This window comes from Bos indicus, chromosome 2 (assembly GCF_029378745.1).
Source record: "Bos indicus isolate NIAB-ARS_2022 breed Sahiwal x Tharparkar chromosome 2, NIAB-ARS_B.indTharparkar_mat_pri_1.0, whole genome shotgun sequence".
Classification (NCBI taxonomy): Eukaryota; Metazoa; Chordata; class Mammalia; order Artiodactyla; family Bovidae; genus Bos; species Bos indicus.
This window is the reverse complement of record NC_091761.1, coordinates 44815413-44842703: the sequence shown is the minus strand read 5'-3', so window position 1 is coordinate 44842703 and position 27291 is coordinate 44815413. Positions and strand designations below refer to the sequence as shown.

Here is a 27291-nt window from a genome sequence, read left to right as displayed (position 1 = left end):
AAGTATTGCTCTTGAATGCCGGAGTCCAGCTCCAGCAGCCAGGGAATCAGCCTGAAGAATGAACTGTGTCGGCAGAAAATGATGCAGCCTCTGACTCAAGGCGCAGGACTGCATGTTTATTTCAAGGATCAGGTCTTCTTTTATACTTTGACAAAAGCATTAGGTCAGAGGTTTTACATTTTCAGCTCCCCGATGGCACCCCACTCCAGTACTCTTGCCTGGAAAATCCCATGGACGGAGGAGCCTGGTAGGCTGCAGTCCATGGGGTCGCGAAGAGTCAGACATGACTGAGCGACTTCCCTTTCACTTTTCACTTTCATGCATTGGAGAAGGAAATGGCAACCCACTCCAGTGTTCTTGCCTGGAGAATCCCAGGGATGGGGGAGCCTGGTGGGTTGCCGTCTATGGGGTCACACAGAATCAGACACGACTGAAGTGACTTAGCGGCAGCAGCAGCATCCAGATTTATTGTCTCCTTGTTGCCCTTCAAACAGAGTTCCTGCTTCAGCAACTTGTTTACTTGTGATTACATCATAACTCATGCTTATGTCTGGTCTGCATACCACATTCCTCAGTTTATTTCTTATCTTTCTAAATCCTGCTTGCCCCTAGTATCTTAAGCTCACTATCTCCTAAAAAGGCTTCTAGCTATTCTTAATTATTCCTAAACCCTAAGCTCAGCAAACTTCCTTTGCCATAAACATTCCCCTCACAAACAGGTCTCAGATAACAATCCTTCCCATGGTCTCAAGCTGCTGCCTACCTACTCATCCTGGAACATTCTTTGTAAAGATCCTTGAACAAATGTCAATGGTTACTTTATAGATTATTTTTTTGGGCACAACTGCAGAAGGCTTTGTGCTTTCTCATGCATCTCTCAAGAACAATAAGCACCTTAACATTCTTTCCAGCCAACTCAACAGAAGAAAGGAAAGAACAAGTCAGAATCACAAGACCTAACTCCTTCATCATCCTGGGACCGTGCCTGTGGGATGAGGAAAGGGAGTTAGGGCCATGCCTCCATTTTGTCAGTAATGCCTAACTCGGCTCCCGACACTTGAAGTTCCTTGAGAAGTCAGTAAAGTCTACAGAAATTACAAACTGCTAAATGCAACACTTCTTTGGGGAAATGTTAAGAGTCAAGTCTGCATGATGGTGGACCTAGAGCCAAAACAGACTGGAGCCCACAAGACTATTACAGAAGGAGCCAACGTGGCAGGCGGACAACTGGATGACTTGTGGTTCTTTTCAACAGACATGGCATCCAGCCACAAAATTTATGAACAAAACTTTTAATACAGTTACTGCATTTGTAAACATGCAGCACAGTTGAAAACAAAGAATTTAAAATCACAGAAATATATTTTGTATCTAAGAATAAACGAATACTAAAGAATTACATTTTTAATTTTTTTTAAGGAAAGGGACATTTATTTTTGTCAAGCACTGACAGGAAGTTGGGTTCAGAAGCTCTAACTTTCATAGGATTCCATGAGTCTATTCTTCAAAGTATGCTGTGTGAGGTTGCCCGAGGGAACATTTGACCACCTCGACTTCTCCACCTCCATTCTTCTCCCGCTGAAAGTGAATGCTAATGAAATCCTCTACAACTTCTTCATCCGTCGTCTGAAGGTGTTTCAGTCCAGTCAGAAGCACTGTCCTCTTAGATACTCCTGAAAATACCTAAGGAGGAAAATAGAAAAATAAAAGATAAATGGCAATTTTCTAAGAACTTTGAATTGCAAAACTTCACATTTTATAAGCTCTGCTCAATATTTTGGACACTATCCTAAGAGAGACAAGGGGCCTCAGGAAGATTTTTCAAGGAAGAGAATATCAGAGTTAGATGTGAGTTTCAGAAAGATAACTCTGGCAGAATTGTGACAAGTGGAGGAAAGGAAGGCCAACTCTATGGACAGAGAGACCAGTTAAAGAAGTAGTGAGAAGTGGAAGTGAAAAAATTGAGTGATTAAATGGATGTTGGAGGTGACGCTAAACCAAGAGTTAGGCATGAGTTCTAGTTTTCAGGATGGTAGACTAGGTAGATCATGATGACCTTTCAGGAACAGAAAAGATGACCTTTCTTTTAGGAACAGAAAAAAGCAGCAGTAAAGATAATGAATTCAGAGAAAATAAGAAGGGAAAACCATTTTTAATGCCCAATGATAGTAGATATATGAGAAAAATGTAGTTATGTCTTCACATACAAAAATACAGTGCCACAGTCAATTAAATAAGGTACAGTTTCACATTAAAAAGTATTCTTAAAATAGAAAAATTCATACTGTACCAAGCAGATATGAAGAGACTATTTTGATATCCCTCATAAATAAGATTCAAATGAAAACAGAATCATAACTTTTTATTTTTGTGGGGATGGGGAGTCAAGCAATTAGCTTCCAAAATGAAAGAAAAAAGATGACTTTACCTGAAACTTTTTCAAGTGTGTTTCTGTGTATGGAGAAACTGTAACTCTATGGCAGTTTTGATTTATATAAAGAGGATAGTCTTTCATTTTCAAAATCTTGTCAGCAACTAGAAATAAATTTTTAAAAATTATTTTCTTCTTTATTATAGACATTTTCTTCTTCATCATAAATATTTTTAACCAAAGGTAAAACTTCCTTCAAATAGAATGTTAAAGTAAACAGTGACTTGAGTGATTAATTTTTAAGAAACTCTGGCAGGAGGAGAAGGGGACAGCAGAGGATGAGATGGCTGGATGGCATCACCGACTCGATGGACATGAGTTTGGGTAAACTCCAGGAGTTGGTGATGGACAGGGAGGCCTGGTGTGCTGCGACTCATAGGGTCACAAAGAGTCAGACATGACTGAGCGACTGAACTGAACTGAACTGAAAGTCCCTTTTAAACAATTCACAGTACATAATTTTGAAAAACATAAGACCAAATGATAACAAGACTTAGATAGCTCCATCTGTCTTAAACTATTAGTCAGTCAATGGACAGTGTGCTACAAAGGCCTCAGATAGACCCATCTTGAGGTACATAAAGTGGGATAACCATCTACAAAAAGTAACCCAGCCACCCTAACAAAACACAGTATTTCCCAATCTTTCAAGAAGTATACATGAAAAATAGGATTAGAATACTCTCTCTCTATCTTTAGGTGAGAGATTTATAGAAAATTACTATATTACTATGAGATATATAAAATTACTGTAACTGATACATGACATTCAGTAAACCTCTGTAATGATGTTAATCAAAGGTGGAGGGGTGCTGAATGTCATCCAGAAAACATGAATGCAAATTTAAAAAAATTTATCGGTTTTCTCCAACATAAAAAATAATCAGAATTATTTTTAGAAGCATTTTTCTCCTAGAGGGGAAACAGCTAATGTGTCAGGATTGCATAAAGTTTAACAGAAACAGTTCTTAAGAATATCTGACCACTTCCTTTCTCCTCTCACCAGTCCACCTTGAATCAGCAATGTGGTACAGTGATTAAGAGTGCAGACCTTTGCTGGCGAGAACGTGGAGGAATTGGTACCCTGATACATTGCTGGTAGGAAGGCAATGGTGCAGTCACTGTGGAAAGCAGTATGGCAGTTCCTCAAACATTAAATATAGAATTACCATATTACCTAGCAATTCCAAAAAGATTTTGAAGAACATTCACCTAACCATAACTACATAACAGGACAAAGGGAGTTTGGAAATTTAAGGAAATGTCTCAATTTTTATTAAATTAATGTTCTTTATTATTTCAATTTTCTTTAAAAAGCATGTATTTTTTATTATGAAAAAACCCAATCAGGCAATGGCTTTTAATTGTATGGTTGGATTTCTATCATATGTAGTAAACCCAGGAGAAGCCCTAAGAACTAACCAGAGCAAGAGACTTTTTTTTATTGAAAATTACTTGACTTTGGACACAGTGAGGGAAGGAGAAGTTGGGAGGAATTGACAGTAGCACTGAAAATAAAATAGATATGTAAACTAGACAGCTAGTGGGAAGCTGCTGTATAACACAGGGAGCTCAACGTGGTGCTCTGTGACAGCCTGGGGGATGGGGTAGGGGACTGATGGGAGGTTCAAGAGGGAGGGGACATATGTATACTTATGGCTGATTCACATTGTTACATGGCAGAAGCCAACACAATATTGTAAAGCAATTATCCTCCAATTAAAAATAAATTAATAAAAAAGAAAGTCACTTGAACATATTAACAGAAGCAGCTGGAGAATCTTTTATTTTTAATCAAAATAATGTAAACCTCCCTAAGATGATTTTAAAAGTCCATTTCTACTGAAAAAGGGAACAGCTCTTCTCTCCAATACCCCCTTTTTCTTCCTGGAAACAATTCCCTCCATCTAAGAGACCCTTGTCAATGGTAAAAAGTGAGATGGAAGAGACAGTTTTATATATATACACATACATATAGATACATATGTGTGAAAGTGAAAGTCGCTCAGTCGTGTCCAACTCTTTGTGACCCCATGGACTCTATAGTCCATGGAATTCTCCAGGCCAGAATATTGGAGTGGGTAGCCTTTTCCTTCTCCAGGGGATCTTCCCGACCCAGGGATTGAATCCCGGTCTCCCGCACTGCGGGCAGATTCTTTACCATCTGACCCACTAGGGAAGCCCTACATGGTAAAGAAGCTGCCTGCAATGCGGGAGACTGGGATTCAATCCCTGGGTCGGGAAGATCCCCTGGAGAAGGGAAAGGCTAACCACCCCAGTATTCTTGACTGGAGAATTCCATGGACAGAGGAGCCTGGCGGGCTACAGTCCACGGAGTCGCAAAATTTCTCTGGCACGCACCCACTGTGTGATCTTGGGTAAGCTACTTATCTTACATATGTCTTAGCTGCCTCATCATTAAAATGAATATAATACCTACATTCAGAGTTGTGCTGTGGATCAGAGGAGATGTATGTATAAAACACCTGGCTCCATGCCTGGCGGGAGATAAGAAAGCACTAACACGGAGGGACTTGTTATTTCTAATCTTATTCTTAACAGTATTCAGGAAAATCATTTTCAGGACACTACCATTTTATAAGGTTAAAAAATCCCTGTTATTATGCTGCCTAATAATTCCAAGTAAAAGAAATAGAAAAAGAAATATTTTCAGACCTGGCAGAGCATAACTTAAACGCTAGAGTACTGTTTAACTCTCTCAGTGCCGGAATACCTCCACTTTCCACAAAGGTGATGAGGGCGCTCCGGGTCTGCTTGTTATACTCCACGTACTCCACTTCTCCGCCTCCGTTGCGAGACTTAGAGAAACTCAATTCTAGCTTGTCTCTCATCTGACTTTCTGGCAGTTCATCAGGAATGTCGGTAACGTTGATTTTCATTTTAGACACTCCTACGTGAACCTGGGAAATTGTTTCATGTTCAGGAATATGGATGAGAAGTGTCCGTGCTTAATAGCATTCTAAAAAGCTTTGATCACCATGTTACCTGGAATTTGACTCCTGAATTTAACGAAACTGGGTTGGCCGTGAGCATCACATTTTCATTCTGTACCTGCACATGATGGTATTCCATTCTGATCACATTTTGGGCAACTGAAAAATAATTTGGGAAGTATTAATTTCCAGTATTTCAATACATTTTTACACATTTGGCTTAACAAAAAATAATCCTGGAGAGTTTAACTTTTCTTTAATTTTTTTTTATTTTAAAAAAGTGTTTTTTTGGTGTTGTTTATTTTTGGTGATGCTGAGTTGCGGCGAGTGGGGCTTTCTCTCTAGTTGTGGCACATTGGCTCTAGAGTATGGGCTCGGTAGCTGTGGTGCACCATGGCATGTGGTGCCCCATGGCATGTGCGGATCTTAGTTTCCAGACTAGGGATCAAAACTGCATCCCCTGCATTGGCAGGCAAGTTGTTAACCACAGGACCACCAGGGAAGTCCCCAAATTTTCTTTAATTTTCAGGGATCTTATTTTTACATTTTTCTTAGGATTTCTAAATGATAATGGTGTTGCCACCAAACGAGGATATATTAATGTCGAAATACGTCAGCAAAAAGTTACAATGTAGAAATTCTCAAGTTTAAGAAACAAGCCTGATGATCCTTTAGAAATTCAGTACAGTCAACACCCCTCCTTTCCACTGCTGAAGAATTATCAGAGAATTCCCTCAGTACATTAAAGCACAGCCAGAAATTTCTTCCAGGTTGAGTAAGCTGGGAAGACTTTTGTAGATCAGTGTCATTCTGACAATTAATCTTTTTTATCATTTCTCACTTCTTCTTAATATGTTACAAGCACCATAGAAATAAATATTTGTTCTTATCTCTGTCTTTCCCAAAGATTACATATTAAAGACCACATAGACTTAAATACCAAAGAGTGAGTCTTCATTTTTTTTTGGATGGCAGGTCATATTTAACAAAGAATTCTACTTTCACTAAAACGCTCTTGAGATCATTCATTAAAAAGTCAATAGCCTTGGTATACTGATCACAAAACTATCAAATCTAATTTATCCATGCAAATAGGAAAGGCTCAGTAACATAATTTTGCCAAAAATCATTAAAATCTAACAGCAACTATATGTCAGTTTAAAATGCATGTATGTGTTTTTTTAAACTGTGTGACATGAGAGTTTATAACACTTTGTTGATATTGGAGCTGTTTATTCTAATATGTCATGAAGACAAAAGATGCCCAATCCTGGGCTTATAAACCTCTCATGTGTTTATGACAACCAGACAGCACACCACAGCCAGAAAAAGAGAGAAACAGGGCTGGAAAACAGGGCGTCGTCATGTGGGAATTCAGATGCCTCGTACCATCATATGACTCTATCACTTGAATTATAGAGTTTTTGTTGTTGTTAATGACAACAGGCAAATAACAGAGGAGGCCAACTATAAGTAATACTTAGATGATGACCTTTCCCTCCCAATCCCCACCTCTCCCTCGCCCCCCAAACCTCCAACATCTGGTGATCTGACGCAGCTGAGAGGCACTACTTGTGTTTCAACCCTTGTGACTCTGACTGTCAAAAGCCAACTCCCGTTGATTTGTGTAGGAACCCAAAGTTGTCCCAGAGGAGCAGGACGTCAGAGTCATGCCAAGGGTGGAAGCAGTGACACAGCTATCTCTGAAGGGAATCTTAATCTCAGCATCCCCAGGTAATTTCTATGCGGGATCCCAACTTTCCAAAGCCTCACTTCCATCTTTCAGTTATATCCCAGTGACCACTGCCAACGGCCAACAGGGCTCTTGCCCTCACCCTCCATCCACAGCTACAGGGGTGGAGCCAGGGTGGACAAAGAGTGTGTGCATATAGTGACCTGCCAGCATGCCTTTCTATTTATTTTCAGGCTATAGTAACAAACCAGGCATCAGGAGACATGAGTTATAATCATAGACTCCCAGTACCTGAGCACTGGAAAGGCTTGTGAAGACTATCTGCTCCCACTCATCACTTGACAAACTTGAGAACAGAGGCCCAGACGGTGGCCTGCTCAAAGGAATAGTGGTGCAGTAGAAAGGACAAGGCTACTCGGGGTTTGGTTCGCAGCTCGGCTGATTATCACCTGCATGGACCCTATGCAAGCAAGCTTTTGTTTCCTTAACTGAAAATTTTCTAACATGGAGCAATAATGACAACTAACATTTATTAAGTGTTTCTTATGTATCAGACACTGTGCTAAGTATTTTTTCAACACTTCTTATTTAATATTCAAAGCAACCCCATGAGGTAGGCACTGTCACAAAGCCTGCCATAAAAACTTGAGATTTATAAAGAACCCAACCCAAACTACACTTCTATAAAGAGGCAAAGCTGGAGACTTCCCTGGCCGTCCAGTGGCTACAGCTCTTTGTTCCCAATGCAGGGAGCCCAGGGTCGGTTCCGGTCAGGAAACTAGATCCCATGTGCCACACTAAGACCTGGTGCAGTCAAACAAATAAATAAAATACTGGGACTTCTCCGGTGGTCCAGCGGTTAAGAATCTGCCTTCCAACGCAGGGGACATGGGTTGGCCTCCCTGTTGGGGAACTAAGATCCCACATGCCACAGGGCAACGAAGCCTACGCACTGCAACAAAGATCCCAAGTGATGCAACTACGACCCGACGCAGTCAATAAATAAATAAAGTGCTGTTTTGTTTTGTTAAAAAAAAAAAAAAAAAGAGGCAAATCTGGCATTCAAAGCTAGATTCTCCTCATTAAGGTGTCCCCAGTTCTCAAGAGGGTTCCACACCATGGCAAACATCAGGTCCCACTCCAAGTCTTTGACTCCAGAGCTCTTTTCATTCTCATGCCTTGTGCTGCTGCTGCTGCTAAGTCGCTTCAGTCGTGTCCGACTCTGTGCGACCCCATAGTCGGAAGCCCACCAGGCTCCCCCGTCCTTGGGATTCTCCAGGCAAGAACACTGGAGTGGGTTGCCATTTCCCTCTCCAATGCATGAAAGTGAAAAGTGAAAGTGAAGTTGCTCAGTCGTATCCGACTCTTAGCGACCCCATGGACTGCAGCCTACCAGGCTCCTCCATCCATGGGATTTTCCAGGCAAGAGTACTGGAGTGGGGTGCCATTGCCTTCTCCCTCATGCCTTGTGCACTTAGGTAAATCACTTAAACATCTGTGAATCTGGTTTCTTAATGATGTAAATAGTATCTCTATCTTATTACTTTTACAGAGTCATGTGAGTATAAAATGAGATCATGTCTGTCAGAACTCTCTGCTTTGCTACCTTGAAACATTATTACTAGTATTATCATTTGCAGGTAGCAGGAGTAGTATAAAAATGCTGCTATTGGACATCACAACACGGGTTTGCTTTCTAGAGCGCTCATATTCTGCGCTAGTGATCATGTTCAAATCACTCAACATCTCAGAGTCTTGTTTTCTGGTCTGTAAAACAGGGATAATCATATCTACCTCAGGGCACCCCTGTGAGGATGAGACGAAATGATATAAAAATTCTAAAGCAATGGCCAAATATCTACAAAAACTCTTTGGAAGTCCCAGTGCTTTCTAAAGGTAACACGGTCAAGTTTTTGAACATTAGTCATACCTTCTTCTTTTTCAAAGGTAATAAGTGCTTGTCCTTTTTGCAGCTCATAAGGGACTTTTGAGCTCACTTGACATGAATAGGAGATATCTGAAAACTCGCTGTCACTCTCAGGATTCTCCACAGATGTGAACTTTATCTTTGTTTCAGGAATATCCTCATTAATCTAATTCAAACAGAAAGGTTTGATTAAAATCAACACAAGAAGTAACTTAAGTCCTTCCAATAATAATGTGATCTGATCATCCAATAATTCATTTTCCACTGACATCAGAACCCCACAGAACACTGAGTGCCGTCTTATTTATTATCACTAGTAATTGCTTCTTCCCAGAAAAGTACTCAGTAATCTAGTCAAATGCTGATCCTTTAATATTATTTCACAGATGAAATTGTAAGTATATAGTCTCTCACTTTTTCTATTCAATCAATGTTTAAACTGGTCAATATTGTGTGTTGTTCGGGTCTTAAGCCTACATCATTCCTGCAGAAAAGTATCTTCTAAACAACTATGCCAATAATAGGCTGTTTCACAAAGGAATCATTGCACAGTATCTTTGGTCTCCTTGCAAAGAGGTATGAAATAGACATGGGTGCATACTGCAGTTATTTTGACAGCAAACTCAGGTAATGTCATCCAAAGAGAAACTCCTAAATTCAGTTCAGTAACTTAAAATTTATCAAATTTAAATTCCCCCTTCCTCAACACCTGTCCATCAACTTTTTAACCATTCCCACAACTTAGGTTTAAAAAATGTGAAAGGACACCACTAGCAAGATTTGTAAAAAAAAAAAAAAAATCTGGAGGATAAAGTTAAGTGGTTATACTTAGGTGCTGAAAATCACTAGGATGAACAGGTCTTTGTTGTTTAGTCTCTAAGTCCTGTCTGACTCCTTTTGAAACCCCTTGGACTATAGCCCACCAGACTCCTCTGTCCAAGCAAGAATACTGGAGTAGGTTGTCATTTCCTTCTCCAGGGGATCTTTCTGATCCAGGGACCAAATTCATGTCTCCTGCGTTGGTAGGCAGATTCTTTACTACTGAGCTGCCAGGGAAACCCTGAACAGACAGTACAATCACACATAAAGGCACAAATGAGTCAGGTGTTTTCATTTCTATTTCTCATGGTCATTTTACGTGTTGCAAGAAAAAGTGTTATCATGAAGAGATTAGAAAGAGCCAATGAGTCATTTGGTCTAATCTGACATTTATTCTACAATTTGACATGTCACTTTGGCAGAATTTCTGATTACCGTAAGTCTGATTTCAAAACAATCTGCAGTGTGAAAAGACAGTTTCCCAATAATGGAGAAATATCCAGTATACCCAGAATTGTCAAGAGCTTTCCCCAGTGAGAGTGAGAATGCCTGCTTCTAGTCCTGCCATGGTGCGCAGGGAGCAATGCACTCAGGGTCCCTAGACCCCAGTTTTCAGTCCTCTGTGAAGCTGATCAACTGAGCTGGCTGGGTTTCCAAGGCCCTTTTGGGTTGTAGGATTAAGTGATTCTAGCTCCGGTCTAAAAATTATGAAGGATCTTAACAGAGACTTCTCTAAACCTCACAAACACAAGAAACCTCACTTTTGATATTTAACATTCTACCCCCAACTTCAGAAATAAAAAGTGATAATGCTTTAAGTATTTTAACAATCTGGGTTTTGATGAAGAAAAAAGGAGTGAGAGCTGTCTAATTCAAACAAAGGAAAAATTAAGAAACAATTTAAATGGTGAAAATACTCTTCCAATTTTTTTTAAAACTGTGAAACTCACTTAAATTATTACTTGGATGAGGAGAGCAATGAAAGAACTTAGAAGACCAAGAATTTGATCCAAAAGTGATTGATAATGACCATCATTGGGGGCTGTGTGTGTTGTATTAATGTATACATGAATATTAAAACATGCATTAGCATAAATGTGTGAGTGAGTGTGTGAACTCGCTCAGTCGTGTCCGACTCTTCGCGACCCTATGGGCTGTAGCCCGCCAGGCTCCTCCGTCCATGGGATTCTCCAGAGAATACTGGAGTAGGTTGCCATTTCCTTCTCCAGAGGATCTTGCGGACCCAGGGATTGAACTCAGGTCTCCCACAATGCGGGCAGACTCTTTACCATCTGAGCCACCAGGGAATCCCAGCATAATGTACAGCAAGATGAAATTTTACAGAGAGATCACGCACCTGTGACCAGCAACCAGATCAATCATCAGAACAAGACGAACAACTCAGAAGCCCTCTGGGGTTCCCTTCCAGTTTCTACCTGCCTCTAACAGTAAACACCATACTAACTTCTAACACTGTGCTTTTGTGCTCTACTTAAGTCAAAGCATATGGTATGCCCTCTTTTTTCTTTTTTGGCTCAACACTGTGTCTATGAAATTCATCCATATTATTGCATATAGTTATTGCCTGTTCATTTTCATTGCTGTGCAGTATTCCATTATGTAAATACACCCCAATTTATAAATTCATTCTACTATGGAGGGAGAGTTGAGTGGTTTTCAGTTTGGAGCTGTTGCAAACAATGGTGACATGAATGATCATAATGTCTTAGAAATGACTTCTGTATCATTAAATTTCTTTTTCTGAAAAAAAAATAGCATCTGTTAAAAATGAGATACAAAAATAATTAAAGGGGTACCTGGGAGGTCCTGGTGGTCTCCTGTAACTCAGCTTCAAGTTTTTGGATCTCCTCCTTTAACTGAATATTTTCCTTTGTAATTTCACTAATTAATTTCTAAAAAATAAAATAACAGTCCAAATTTAAACAGCCTCAACCTCATTTTTCCAAATAAGTTAAAGAAGCAAAATTTCTCTCTCTGAACAAGGCAAAGAAAGAACATTAGATAGTCTCAGAATAAATATGATCACATGAATAAACATTTATATAATGTTATACATCATTATCTGTTGATTTTCCTACCACTGCCAAGGATTATTATCTCTATCATACAAACAAGGAAACCACCTTTCATGCTAGACCAAGGTCACAGAAATGTTTATAGTAGAGCAAGGATTGAGACCCATGGCTTCTGAATCTTAGCTCAGTGCTCTACCAACTCGTTCCTAGCTATTTGTGACTCCAACATGAATTTTAAATTGCACCATAATTGTGGACATATGTTAGTCTGGGGCAATTAAAGATTTTTTTTCCACAGTATAGCTTAGGTAGTTTAAAGAAAGCCTCCATTCCATCTTGGGTCTGATCATATAATTGTTAACAAAGCTCTTAACTTCTAGGTGCAAGTCAAAGAAATGAGAGGAAGTGAAAAAGCAGTTAATGTGAGTTGCGTAAGAGAAAGAATAGAAATATGATTCTTCTTGTCAGTCTTGAATACTAGAAGTAAAAAAAAAAAACAAAAAAAAAACTGAAAACCCTAATATCCTCCCAAATTCAAGCTAATGTTAGACAAAGACATATGAAACATGCCTCACTGCAAAACCAATAGATATAAGTCAATTTTTAAAAGTACTCAGTAATTTTTCCTTTTTACCTGGTTTTGTTTATCTTTCATAATTTCTTCAGTTTGCTCACATTCCTTAAGAACTTGTTCTTTGTTATCTTCATCAGCTGCCATGACTCCCTAATTTATTATAAAAAATAAATACTTCACAAACTAGTATAGCCACTATGGAGAAGTGTGTGGAGATTCCTTAAAAAACTGGAAATAGAACTGCCATAAGACCCAGTAATCCCACTGCTGGGCATACACACTGAGGAAACCAGAATTGAAAGAGACATGTATACTCCAATGTTCATTGCAGCACTGTTTACAAAAGCCAGGACTTGGAAGCAACCTAGATGTCCCTCAGCAGACGAATGGATAAGAAAGCTGTGGTGCATATACACAAGGAGTATTACTCAGCTATTAAAAAGAATGCATTTTAATCAGTTCTAATGAGGTGGATGAAACTGGAGCCTATTATACAGAGTGAAGTAAGTCAGAAGGAAAAACATCAATACAGTACATTAACGCATATATATGGAATTTAGAAAGATGGTAACGATGACCCTATATGTGAGACAGCAAAAGAGACGAAGATATAAAGAACAGACTTTTGGACTCTGTGGGAGAAGGCGAGGGTGGGATGATTTGAGAGAATAGCATTGAAACATATATATTATCATATGTGAAACAGATCACCAGTCCAGGTTTGATGCATGAGACAGGGTGCTCAGGGCTGGTGCACTGAGATGACCCTGAGGGATGGGATGGGGAGGGAGGTGGGAGGGGGGTTCAGGATGGGGAACACATGTTGATTCATGTGAATGTATGGCAAAAACCACCACAATCTCGTAAAGTAATTAGCCTCCAATTAAAATAAATAAATACTTCAAAAATGGTACATACACACAAAGTCAAGAAGAACAAATATCTTTTACCCTTTTATGGATAAAACATCTCTTCTTTGCTATATCTTTTCCCCTACCACCAAAGTCTTTATTATCATGTGAATTATATTCAAACAAATTCTGTATTTCAAATAACTTTCACATCTATAAATATTTAAAAGGTTCTAAAAATCCTTTGCATTTCAATACCATAATAAAACAATAGGTATTAACATTCCTTTGTAGTTCTCATCTCAATCATGATATGACGCTCCATTTTAAAAGACCATTATTTCAGTCCTCTAGACTTTTTCCAAAGGCTTTAATTTAAATATTTAATTCTCCTTATTATACTCCAAGAATGTAACAGAGTGAAAATATCTCCAAACACCTTTCCTCTATGATAACAGAGGTTTTCATAAAACTTCCCCTGAGTTCATACACTTGAACATGAAAAAAAAAATTCATATTTATTGCTAAAAATCTCTGATTGAAATGGCATTCTCTTCAAATATGAATATAGGCAACAGGTCACATGGTATTTGCAGCACCTGTGACAAAAGTCACCAGGGCATGTGCCTCAATTACTGAAGTCTTTGTGCCCTAGAGTCCATGCTCTGCAGCAAGAGAACCCAGCACAATGAGAAGCCCAAGCCCTGCAACTAGAGTAGCCCTCCCTCACCACACCCAGAGAAAAGCCCTCACAGCAACGAAGACCCAGCGAAGATCATAATAATACAGTCTTATAATCAACTGTAGTATACCAGTAAAGTAGAAAGTGAAGTAAAGTGTTGGTCGCTCAGTGTCCGACTCTGCGACCCCATGGACTGTAGCCCACCAGGCTCCTCTATCCATGGGATTCTCAGGCAAGAATACTGGAGTGGGTTGCCATGCCCTTCTCCAGGAGATCTTCCTGACCTAAGGATCGAACCCCAGCCTCTTGGGTCTCCTGCATTGGCAGGCAGGTTCTTTTTTTTTTTTTTTACTTACAGGTATACATGTGTTCCCCATCCTGAACCCTCCTCCCTCCTCCCTCCCCATACCATCCCTCTGGGTCGTCCCAGTGCACCAGCCCCAAGCATCCAGCATCGTGCATTGAACCTGGACTGGCATCTCGTTTCATACATGACATTTCACATGTTTCAATGCCATTCTCCCAAATCTTCCCACCCTCTCCCTCTCCCACAGAGTCCATAAGCCTGTTCTATACATCAGTGTCTCTTTTGCTGTCTCGTATACAGGGTTATCGTTACCATCTTTCTAAATTCCATATATATGTGTTAGTATACTGTATTGGTGTTTTTCCTTCTGGCTTACTTCACTCTGTATAATAGGCTCCAGTTTCATCCACCTCATTAGAACTGATTCAAATGTATTCTTTTTAATGGCTGAGTAATACTCCATTGTGTATATGTACCACTGCTTTCTTATCCATTCATCTGCTGATGGACATCTAGGTTGCTTCCATGTCCTGGCTATTATAAACAGTGCTGCGATGAACATTGGGGTACACGTGTCTCTTTCCCTTCTGGTTTCCTCAGTGTGTATGCCCAGCAGTGGGATTGCTGGATCATAAGGCAGTTCTATTTCCAGTTTTTTAAGGAATCTCCACACTGTTCTCCATAGTGGCTGTACTAGTTTGCATTCCCTCCAACAGTGTAAGAGGGTTCCCTTTTCTCCACACCCTCTCCAGCATTTATTATTTGTAGACTTTTGGATCACAGCCATTCTGACTGGTGTGAAATGGTATCTCATAGTGGTTTTGATTTGCATTTCTCTGATAATGAGTGATGTTGAGCATCTTTTCATGTGTTTGTTAGCCATCTGTATGTCTTCTTTGGAGAAATGTCTATCTAGATCTTTGGCCCATTTTTTGATTGGGTCATTTATTTTTCTGGAGTTGAGCTGTAGGAGTTGCTTGTATATTTTTGAGATTAGTTGTTTGTCGGTTGCTTCATTTGCTATTATTTTCTCCCATTCTGAAGGCTGTCTTTTCACCTTGCTAATAGTTTCCTTTGATGTGCAGAAGCTTTTAAGTTTAATTAGGTCCCATTTGTTTATTTTTGTTTTTATTTCCGATATTCTGGGAGGTGGGTCATAGAGGATCCTGCTGTGATGTATGTCAGAGAGTGTTTTGCCTATGTTCTCCTCTAGGAGTTTTATAGTTTCTGGTCTTACGTTGAGATCTTTAATCCATTTTGAGTTTATTTTTGTATATGGTGTTAGAAAGTGTTCTAGTTTCATTCTTTTACAAGTGGTTGACCAGATTTCCCAGCACCACTTGTTAAAGAGATTGTCTTTAATCCATTGTATATTCTTGCCTCCTTTGTCAAAGATAAGGTGTCCATATGTGCGTGGATTTATCTCTGGGCTTTCTATTTTGTTCCATTGATCTATATTTCTGTCTTTGTGCCAGTACCATACTGTCTTGATAACTGTGGCTTTGTAGTAGAGCCTGAAGTCAGGTAGGTTGATTCCTCCAGTTCCATTTTTCTTTCTCAAGATCTCTTTGGCTATTCGAGGTTTTTTGTATTTCCATACAAATTGTGGAATTATTTGTTCTAGCTCTGTGAAGAATACTGTTGGTAGCTTGATAGGGATTGCATTGAATCTATAAATTGCTTTGGGTAGTATACTCATTTTCACTATATTGATTCTTCCAATCCATGAACATGGTATATTTCTCCATCTATTAGTGTCCTCTTTGATTTCTTTCACCAGTGTTTTATAGTTTTCTATATATAGGTCTTTAGTTTCTTTAGGTAGATATATTCCTAAGTATTTTATTCTTTTCATTGCAATGGTGAATGGAATTGTTTCCTTAATTTCTCTTTCTGTTTTCTCATTATTAGTGTATAGGAATGCAAGGGATTTCTGTGTGTTGATTTTATATCCTGCAACTTTACTATAATCATTGATTAGTTCTAGTAATTTTCTGGTGGAGTCTTTAGGGTTTTCTATGTAGAGGATCATGTCATCTGCAAATAGTGAGAGTTTTACTTCTTCTTTTCCAATTTGGATTCCTTTTATTTCTTTTTCTGCTCTGATTGCTGTGGCCAAAACTTCCAAAACTATGTTGAATAGTAATGGTGAAAGTGGGCACCCTTGTCTTGTTCCTGACTTTAGAGGAAATGCTTTCAATTTTTCACCATTGAGGATAATGTTTGCTGGCCAATATCACTGATGAATATAAATGCAAAAATCCTAAACAAAATTCTAGCAATAAGAATCCAGCAACACATTAAAAAGATCATACACCATGACCAAGTGGGCTTTATCCCAGGGATGCAAGGATTCTTCAATATCCGCAAATCAATTAATGTAATACACCACATTAACAAATTGAAAAACAAAAACCATATGATTATCTCAATAGATGCAGAGAAAGCCTTTGACAAAATTCAACACCCATTTATGATAAAAACTCTCCAGAAAGCAGGAACAGAAGGAACATACCTCAACATAATAAAAGCTATATATGACAAACCCACGGCAGGCAGGTTCTTTACCACTTGCGCCACCTGGGAAGGTATCAGTATACTGGTATACATTACTAAATTAAAATTTTGCTTTTTAAATAACACTGATAATCATATTTCAATATAATTGGTTTCCTATATAATTCTCTGTATTTTCTTTTAGACTGCTTAAAATACTTTTTGAGAAAAGCTCATAGGCTTTATCAGACTGGCATCAAAAGAGTAAAAAGTCTTGCCTATATATGAATTTACCTAAATGAGGAAGTCCCAGATCAAACATGACACAAGGAATATCACAACTATTTTTACTGTTTTAGAAGCATATTAATAATGTGTCTATCAACACAATCTTCCAAGATTTCAACTGACTAAATTCTCACTATTCCTATAGATCAAACAGAAAAGACAGGTATTCCTCTTTAAAAATACAATAGAAGATTAGCAAAAAATTAATTATGGATTAGTTTACTCAGTGTGAACCCAAGCAGTGTCCAAAAAATGGGTCATATGGTAATTCTACTTTCAATTTTTTGAGGATTTTCCATAACTATTTCCCATAGTGAATGCACCAATTTACATTCACATCAGGAGTGCACAAGGGTTCCCTTTTCTCCACATCCTCACAGCATTTGTTAACTCTTGTCTTTTTGACGATGGCCATTCCAAAAGATGTAAGGTGTTATCGCACTGGGATTTCAATTTACCTTGCACTAGTGATTAGTAATGTTGAGCATCTTTTCATGTTCCTATAGATCTATCATATACCTTCTTTGGAGAAATGTCTTTTTAAGTCCTTTTGCCCAGTTTTTAATTGAGTTATTTTATATTTTGGTATTGAGTTTCATGAGTTCTTTATATATTTTGGATATTAACCCCTTATCAGATATACTGTAGCTTCCCCTGTGGCTCAGCAGGTAAAGAATCCACCTGCAATGCAGGAGATGCAGGAGACACAGTTTTGATCCCTGATCAAAACAATCCCTTGGAGAAGGAAATGGCAGCCCACTCCAATGGACTGGATTTTCCTGCCTGGAAAATTCCATGCACGGAGGAGCCTGGCGGGCTACAGTCAAAAGGGTGGCCAAGAGTCTGACATGAAAGCACTGTACATATACATACATCAGATACATGGTTTGGAAATATTTTTTCCCATTCCATAGGCTGTCTTTTTACATTGTTTATGGTTTCTTTTACTGCACAGAAGCTGTTTAGTTTAATATGGTCCTGTAACTTCACAACTTCACTTCTGGAAATATATCCAAAGGAAAAGAAAATCCTAACTTGAAAAGACTTCTGTATCCCCCGTTCATTGCAGCATTATTTATAATAGCCAAGACATGGAAACAACCTACGTGTCCATCAGTGGATGAATGAATAAACAAAGTGTTGTGTGTATGTGTGTCTGTGTGTATATATATATATATATATATATATAGTGATTATATACATTGTGATATTATTCAGCCATAAAAAAATGAGGAAATTCTACCATTTGCAACAACATGGATGGACCTTGAAGGCATGATGTTAAGTCAGACAGAAAAAGACAAATATTGTATGATCTCATATATAGAGTCTAAAAAAAAAACCAAAAACCAAAACCAAATAAAACTCATAGAAGAAAAAGACCAGATTTGTGCTTACCAGAGGTAGAGGGTGGTATGGAGGGTGATTTGGAGGAAAGTGGTCAAAAGCTACAAACTTCCAGTTATAAGATAAATAAGTAGTAGGTATGTAATTTACATCATGATGACTGTAGCTAACACTGCTATGATACATAAGGAAATTGTTAAGAGAGTAAATCCTGAGTTCTTATCACAAGGAGAAATTTTTTTCTGTCTTTTTTTTTATTGTATCTATATTACAAGATGGATGTTAGCGGAACCTAATATGGTAATCATTTCATAATATGTGTGAGTCAAGCCATCATGCTATAAACTTGTACAGTGGTGTATGTCAATTATTTTTCAGTAACACCAGAAAAAGAAAAAAAGAAGCATCAGCAGTCATGAAGCACCTAGATCTTGGCTTCTAATCTATTTTCCAATGAAAGGATCTCCTTTGAGCAAAAAGGAGCCCTCAAAATGGCAGGAATACACAAGATGAGCACGGAGGCTCCCAGTGGCCAAAGGTACATAAACATGATTTATCAAGTAAGTAAAAATGTGGAGGACAATAGGAGCCAGGTTCTTCATTGTCAGAGAAGGTGACTGTAAATATGGAAAGGGAGAAAAATAGAATTAATGCTATGAAATGGAACTGGAGATATCAGTATAACCTCATGATTTCTGATGGATTGATAGGAAAGTACAGAAATTTAAATATAGGTATAAGTGTGCATACATGTGATATTTCCCAGTTCTGTCTGCTAAAAGGGCCTGGAAACAAAGACAATAGCAATGAGCACATTTAGCATCCAGAATTTGGTTTCTAATACCATTCTCAGCTACCAGGAACCAAGGCTATTCAGAGAAATGGCCGTTTCTAGAACTGGGACAGGAAAGGTATAAGACAAGCATCTTATGATGCCAGAAAGCAAAAAGTGCTCAAAGAATGATGAGAATATGTCACAAGAACGGAGTCCAGCTTGAGGGGGTTCTTACTGGAAAAATTTGGGTAAATTGATTAAGCATAGAGATAAATGACAGTAATAATTAAATCCACTTAGTACTAAAACAGATAGATAGATTGATATTTTCATGAAAAAAGGACCATTTAAGTAGCTTAAAATACTTGCCCACAAGTACTGCTAACCAAATTCAAGTGCAATCTCAATCACTTAGGTGTTTTGAGTACTCACCAGTTCTGGCACTCACTAGCTCTGCAGGAGATCAACAACTTCAGTAGGGGTAACTATCAGCATGCCCTTTTGCACTGAACATATCAAGCTGATTTTCAAGAATATAAGCACCACAAGGGCAGTGATTTTTGTTTTGTTCTCAAAAGTATGCCCTACTTCATCCAGAACAATACTGGAACAGTACCAAAAGAATGCTAGGAACATAGTTTGTACTCAAGAAATGATATCTTTAAATTGTGTTAAAGTTTCCTTACACTAAGCAACCTGTTCTTGAACTTCACATAAGTAGAATAATTTAGCATGTATCCTTTTATATGTGCTAAAGTTTTAAACTCAACATGTTTTGGGGATTTGTTCATGTTATTGCATGTATTCGTAGCTTATCCCTTTTTATTGCTGTGTAGTATTCCTTGCATGGATAGTTCACACTTGGTTTATCCATTCTCCTGGTGGTGGGTATTTGGTTGTTTTCAGTTTGGGCGTCACTATGAAGAAAGCTTCTTAAAGCAAAACAATAACAAAAGAAATACTTCCCAAAAAAACACTTATTAATTTCAAAGGGGAACGGAGTAAATTTTAGTGAAGAAGCCAGGCAGACGCCACTATAATGAAGTAGTCAAAGTAAATAATGAGATACATCCAAATTATCTGACATATGATAGGCCCACCAAGAACACGGCAAGACTTCTGTGATATTCCTGCCAAAGATGCATCAGCTGAATCTAAGAATGAGGAAACAGGAAAGACACTGACCTGTTCTCTTCAAAAGTGTTAAGCACATGAAAGCCAAGTAAAGACTGAGAAACTGTCCCAGACAGGAGGCTAAAGATACATCGTAACTAAACACCAGGCATAATTCTTAACTCTGTTTGCTATACACTATGTAACAGGGACAACTGGCAAAATTCAAACTAGATTGAAGGATTAGATGGCATTAATGTACCTATATTAATTTTCTGATCTTGATCGCTGTATTGTAGTTATGTAAAGAACACCTTTTCTTTTTTTTTTTTTCTTACAGGAAATAAATACTCAAGACTTCCAGGTTAATGGGTCATGATACCTACACTCAAATAACTCAAGAAAAAGAAAAGTTGTTACTTGTAACTTTTCTGTAAGTTTGAAAGGGTTCAAAAAAAAATTTTTAAGATACATATTAGTAGTTGTTATCGCATCAACAACTGCAGAGTCTTTACAACCCTATTCATCCCAGATCTTACACAATTTAACCCCAACTAGTCTTTCATGCATTGGAGAAGGAAATGGCAACCCACTCCAGTGTTCTTGCCTGGAGAATCCCAGGGATGGGGGAGCCTGGTGGGCTGCCGTCTATGGGGTCGAACAGAGTTGGACACGACTGAAGTGACAGCAGCAGCAGTCTTACTAGAAGACTAGAAGAAGGTAGAAGCAATGGCACCCCACTCCAGTACTCTTCCCTGGAAAATCCCATGGATGGAGGAGCCTGGTAGGCTGTAGTCCATGGGGTCGCTAAGAGTCGGGCACGACTGAGCGACTTCACTTTCACTTTTCACTTTCATGCACTGGAGAGGGAAATGGCAACCCACTCCAGTATTCTTGCCTGGAGAATCCCAGGGACAGAGGAGCCTACTGGGCTGCCGTCTATGGGGTCGCACAGAGTCGGACACGACTAAAGCGACTTAGCAGTAGCAGTCCTACTTTGGCCACCTCATGCGAAGAGTTGATTCATTGGAAAAGACTCTGATGCTGGGAGGGACTGGGGGCAGGAGAAGGGGACGACGGAGGATGAGATGGCTGGATGGCACCACCGGCTCAATGGACGTGAATTTGAGTGAACTCCGGAGTTGGTGATGGACAGGGAGGCCTGGCGTGCTGCAGTTCATGGGGTCACAGAGTCAGACATGACAGAGCGACTGAACTGAACTGAACTGAGTCTTATTTAGACAACTCCTGGACCAGGTTCCTTAACCATACTGAACAATCTAAGGGTTTCTCTTCTCCCTCATGTCCCTCAATGTCACATCCTCCCTCCCCTGCCAACCTTAATTTCCACTTAATGAAATCCTACTGTTCTTCAATGTCCATCCCAAATCCCCCCCTCCCCACCCAAGTTCTTGAAGTCGTTTCTGATTCCCCCAGATGATGTTACTTCTCCCCCATCACCTCTTTTGGGGAGCTTTATTTGTGTACTTGTGTCATTTTCCATGGCAAGATGGTCATGACCTTGAGGCCAGGGACTACATTCCCTCTTCCTTGTATTCATTCAGAGAGCGAGTTCACATACTGAAAACACTTAATGTTTATAGGACTGCCTGGTATCTTGACTCAGGTATTTGCTCAGCCCCGGACACCTGGGGCATGCAGTGTTCTATGCAATGTTCTCATTACATTTCCAGAAAGCAGAAACTGCAACGTTCTTTAACTGCTTTTTTAAGTCTATTCTTAAATGCTTGTAATAAAAGCTCTCCATAATACATTTAACTCATATAAATGGTCTACTACATCATATTCCCAGAACTTGTTACAGCATATCTAGTATCTGCATACTTTCCCTCCTTGACGAATGGGATGTATAGTAATAGCTTTCCTTTTATGCACTCAAAGGTAGGCAAAATAATGGCCCTTTTAAAGAGGTCCACATCCTAGCCCCCATAGTCTGTGAAAATGTTGGGTTATGCTGCAAAGGAGAACTAAGGTTATAGACTGAATTAAGGTTGCTAATTTACAGCTGACTTTATAATATAAAGCTCTTCCTGGATTATTGGTGGGGAAAAATGTAATCACCAGGGTCCTTCTTCAAAGTGAAAGAGGAAGGCAGAAGAGCAGAATCAGAGTGAGACGTGACAAGGGAAAAATAGTCAGAGAGATGCAATGCTGTTGGTTTTGAAGATGGAGAAAGGGCACCACTGAGCCAAAGGAGATGAGCAATCTATAGAAGCAGAAAAGACGAGAAAACAGGTTCACACCACTAGTCTCCAGAAAGGTAGGCAGAGCAGCTGACACCTTGATTTTAACCTAGCGACGCCCACCCAGACTTATACTGAATTTTTTTTTTTTTTCTTTGGTGGTAATTTGGCCAGGTTGCAGGGCATGTAGGACCTTAGTTCCTCGACCAGGGATCAAACCCACGACCTCTGGAATGGAAACACAAAGTCTAACCACTGGACAGCCAGGGAAATCCCCCATACATAATTTTAAGATAAATCTGTAGCTTTTAAGGTTTTACTGAGTCCATGGTAATTTATTATGGCAGCAAATGAAAAAAACAGTACAAATCACCTCCACCTGTTCACCCCCTATTTCCCTAACATATTCACTGTGGTGCCAGGACTGATAGAGGCAAAGCTTCCCATACGCATGCCTGGCAGCAAAAACAAGGAAATGAGGCAAAGGCAGGAAAAAAGGAGGTGGAGATGCAGACACGATTGCTTCTTGTTGTTTTTTAACTTATGTGTGTCGCATAGATAGGGGAACACCACATTCTGTTTTGGATGTCTCTTTAAATAAAATCCCTGTATGTTCTGAAAAATCAGGTACGACTGCCAAACCCTGCGCCTGCCAAGAGACTAAATCTCCCTAAGGAATCTGTTTTCCTAAGAACTTTCTCCAGAGACACTACAGAAACAGTGGGGAAACACAAACCATTTTAAGTTTCAATTTCCTAAATGAAGCAAAGCAAAGGAGACGGGGTCAGAGGCCTGGACTGCAGGCAGAAAGCCCCGCGGGCAGGGGGCAGGCGCGCCCCCTCGGCGGCTAGGTGGTCCCCACGACCTCGGCAGCGGGCAGCGCCGGAGGGCGGCGCAGGGGAGGAGGGCGCAGAGCCAACGACCCCCCCACTCTCCGCCAGGCGTCCCCACCAACCCTCAACCCTCCCGGAGGTCCCCGGCCCCGCGGAGCCCGCCTTGTCGCCACTCACGGCCTCTCCAGCCCGGGCCCACTAGGAGCAGGAACGGCAGCGCGGGAAGGGGTCGCCCACTCACGCGCCTCGGCCGGCCGAGCGCCGCGCCCAGGTTCCCGGAAACCTCGCTGGCAGCGCGGGTAGTCGCTGGAACCCTCGGGGCCTGGCTGGGGCTCCCTTGTCCGGAAGCGCCTTCAGCCTTTTTCAAATGGATGGCTCGCGGATCAACAGTTTGCTTCCTTTTAAAAAAAAAGAAAGAAAGAATAAAAGAAGAAAACTACCAAAGGATGAGTTTCTTTCAGTCTAGTCACTGGTCGAATACCAAACCGGGTTCTCCAATGATTAGTCACCAACAAGTTATACCTATTTTCACTTTCGATTTTTAAAATGTGTTGGTTTTGTTTTTGTTTGGAGGAAATCTACTCCCAAAGTATTCCTGAAGTTTCCATAAACACTCATTTTAGGACATGTTTTAAAAATCACTCCTTCGGACTTGTATCCCAGGACGTGTTCTTGGAAAAATGGACAGAAACCAAATAAAGCCAAGTGGCAGTCTCTCTTCAGACAGTAACTCTCACTGTAATCTGTTGGTCACTATAACCTTAATCCACAAATCCTCGCAGCCAGCACAAGGTCTACTTTTGTGTGTTTCTTTTGTAACTTCGCAGGAAATTGGAAAAGTGTGGTGTTCAGCTGATTTCTGTGATCCATGTCCCTTGAAACTTTTCTTATAATCTTTGGCATTATTGTGAAGCTTGTAAACAAATATTTCACTAGGTGTGATCTTTTTCTTTGAAATGGAAAACATCTGGTTTATTTCGAAAACGGCAGTGTTTCTGAATCCTACATAGAGAACCACCCCACAGCTGCACTTACTGTAAATAGGTCAGGGAGCTGATGCATGAAAATAACTTCTAGACAGAAATTCCAGTTGATAGGGCTGTATAGTCATATGTAAAACTGACATATTATCTGATAAAAGATTAACCAAAATCAAATTCCTTTATATCAAGAATATTGATGGCAATCTAGTTCGCGTTGGGCTTCCTAACTGAAAAAAATAAAGTGGTGTGTAGACACTTGTGCTACCCAGTCAAAAGAGCAACAAAATGCTACTTGATACAGCTTGAGAATTACCTCTGGTCCCCCTTAGAATTTTATTTTTTATTTTATTTTTGGCTGCACTGTGAAGCTTGTGGGATATGAGTTCCCTGACCAGGAATTGAACATGGGACCACAGCCGTGAAAGCACCGAGTCCTAACCCCTGAACCACCAGGAAAATTCCATCCCTTAAAATTTTAGAGAACACGAACTCTAGAAATTTAGTTCAAACCTCATTTCTTCTTTTATCTTATTTTTGTTTTTATAAGAAGATATTAAGCAACAGGACCGTGAACACAATGGGACTCATCTAAAATTGACTCCAATATTGTTAAAAGACAAAGGATACAGATAGGAGAGAAGCCATTGGGCCACCCACATGCTGAAGCTGAGCCATGTGTAACAGTCTGAACTCAACTCAGCTTCAGATTCAAGACTCGGCAAAGCACTGAGGTTCTGAAGATAAATAGATCCCAGATATATTATTGTTAATAGTCGTAATTGCAAAGATCTACTGAGAACATCTAAGCATTTTATAAACCTTTTCTGATTTGCCAACAGCAATATGAAATAAGTATTATCCCCATTTTGCAGATGAGGAAACTGAGCATGCTGATCCAAATGTAGGCAATGAATCCATGATGACATTAATATCTTTCTCTATTCTCAACCATGAAATCAAACTCTATGTTGTGTTCTATAGGGCATGAAAAAAGAAGGAATTCTATGGGCACATATGATTAGGAAATCCTGCATACTGGATTTACACTTGGGAGGTTCACCATGCACATCCACACATTAAGAGCTTTGAGAAATATTGCAGGGAAAAATTAAAGCATACATTTAAAATTTTAACTTTATTTAATCTTGAATTTATCAAACTAACTTGACCTTTAAATTCTTTTTTATTTTTCAGGAAACAGCTATTTAAATCTTGAAAAGTTTCTAGTGGAGCAATTTGAACTATGCTTTACTAATGATGGGGTCCCGGACTTGATTCCTCAAAATATGGCACCTTGGATATCGACTATTTTAAGTGGAAGGAGTTTGAGAAAACAATAGAAGCTCTAAAACAGTTACTCTGACCTTCCTTCTCCCCACTATTACCTTTCAAAGAACCTCCTGTGAGAGGTGCTCTCTCTATACCTGTAGGAAAGGAGCATTCTTTCTCCAAAGACAAATGGACCCGGAGAAGAATCCTAACAAATCGGCTTTACCAAGTTTTCCCCAGTTTACTTTGATTACCTCATATTCTCTAACCTATTATATTCTTCCATGACTATCCTCTCTTCATCAAATCTAGCATAAAAATACTCAGGTCTAATTATTTCTGTGGGTCTTCATTTCTTTTTTTTTTTATTGGCCATGCCACACAGCATGCAGAATCGTAGTTCCTGGACTAGGGATGGAACTTGCATCCCCTGCAGTGGAAGTATAGAGTCCTAACTACAGAATGGCCAGGGAATTCCCATGAGTCTTCATTTCCTTTTGAAGAGGCCTTACAAATAGCTGTGAAAAGAAGAGAAGTGAAAAGCAAAGGAGAAAAGGAAAGATATAAGCATCTGAATGCAGAGTTCCAAAGAATAGCAAGAAGAGATAAGAAAGCCTTCTTAAGCGATCAATGCAAAGAAATAGAGGAAAACAACAGAATGGGAAAGACTAGAGATCTCTTCAAGAAAGTCAGAGATACCAAAGGAACATTTCATGCAAAGATGGGCCCAATAAAGGACAGAAATGGTATGGACCTAACAGAAGCAGAAGATATTAAGAAGAGATGGCAAGAATACACAGAAGAACTGTACAAAAAAGATCTTCACAACCCAGATAATCACGATGGTGTGATCACTGACCTAGAGCCAGACATCCTGGAATGTGAAGTCAAGTGGGCCTTAGAAAGCATCACCACGAACAAAGCTAGTGGAGGTGATGGAATTCCAGTTGAGCTATTCCAAATCCTGAAAGATGATGCTGTGAAAGTGCTGCCCTCAATATGCCAGCACATTTGGAAAACTCAGCAGTGGCCACAGGACTGGAAAAGGTCAGTTTTCATTCCAATCCCAAAGAAAGGCAATGCCAAAGAATGCTCAAACTACCGCACAATTGCACTCATCTCACACGCTAGTAAAGTAATGCTCAAAATTCTCCAAGTCAGGCTTCAGCAATACGTGAACCATGAACTTCCTGATGTTCAAGCTGGTTTTAGAAAAGGCAGAGGAACCAGAGATCAAATTGCCAACATCCGCTGGATCATGGAAAAAGCAAGAAAGTTCCAGAAAAACATCTATTTCTGCTTTATTGAATATGCCAAAGCCTTTGACTGTGTGGATCACAATAAACTGGAAAATTCTTCAAGAGATGGGAATACCAGACAACCTGATCTGCCTCTTGAGAAATTTGTATGCAGGTCAGGAAGCAACAGTAAGAACTGGACATGGAACAACAGACTGGTTCCAAATAGGAAAAGGAGTTCGTCAAGGCTGTATATTGTCACCCTGCTTGTTTAACTTATATGCAGAGTACATTATGAGAAACCCTGGGCTGGAAGAAACACAAGCTGGAATCAAGATTGCCGGGAGAAATATCAATAACCTCAGATATGCAGATGACACCACCCTTATGGCAGAAAGTGAAGAGGAACTCAAAAGCCTCTTGATGAAAGTGAAAGTGGAGAATGAAAAAGTTGGCTTAAAACTCAACATT

General features: G+C 39.6%; 1 protein-coding gene across 5 annotated transcripts in view; it reads right to left on the bottom strand.

Moving 5' to 3' along the window:
* Positions 1-440: 440 nt before the first annotated feature.
* Positions 441-27291, bottom strand: part of NMI (N-myc and STAT interactor) — a 51852-nt gene continuing 25001 nt past the window's right edge. Inside the window, exons 1-8 of one of the 5 annotated variants that reach the window (XM_019972885.2) lie at positions 23771-23903; positions 12495-12584; positions 11642-11737; positions 9009-9171; positions 5438-5544; positions 5166-5352; positions 2429-2535; positions 441-1683 (exon numbers count right to left, since the gene is read on the bottom strand). In XM_019972885.2, the coding sequence (XP_019828444.1) occupies positions 1498-1683; positions 2429-2535; positions 5166-5352; positions 5438-5544; positions 9009-9171; positions 11642-11737; positions 12495-12578 (930 nt within the window). In that variant the 5' untranslated portion in view covers positions 12579-12584; positions 23771-23903 and the 3' untranslated portion in view covers positions 441-1497. Of the gene's footprint in view, positions 1684-2428; positions 2536-5165; positions 5353-5437; positions 5545-9008; positions 9172-11641; positions 11738-12494; positions 12585-23507; positions 23904-27291 lie in introns of those variants that run through there. The other 4 variants (XM_019972869.2, XM_070768082.1, XM_070768084.1 and 1 more) reach the window with 4 other exon arrangements.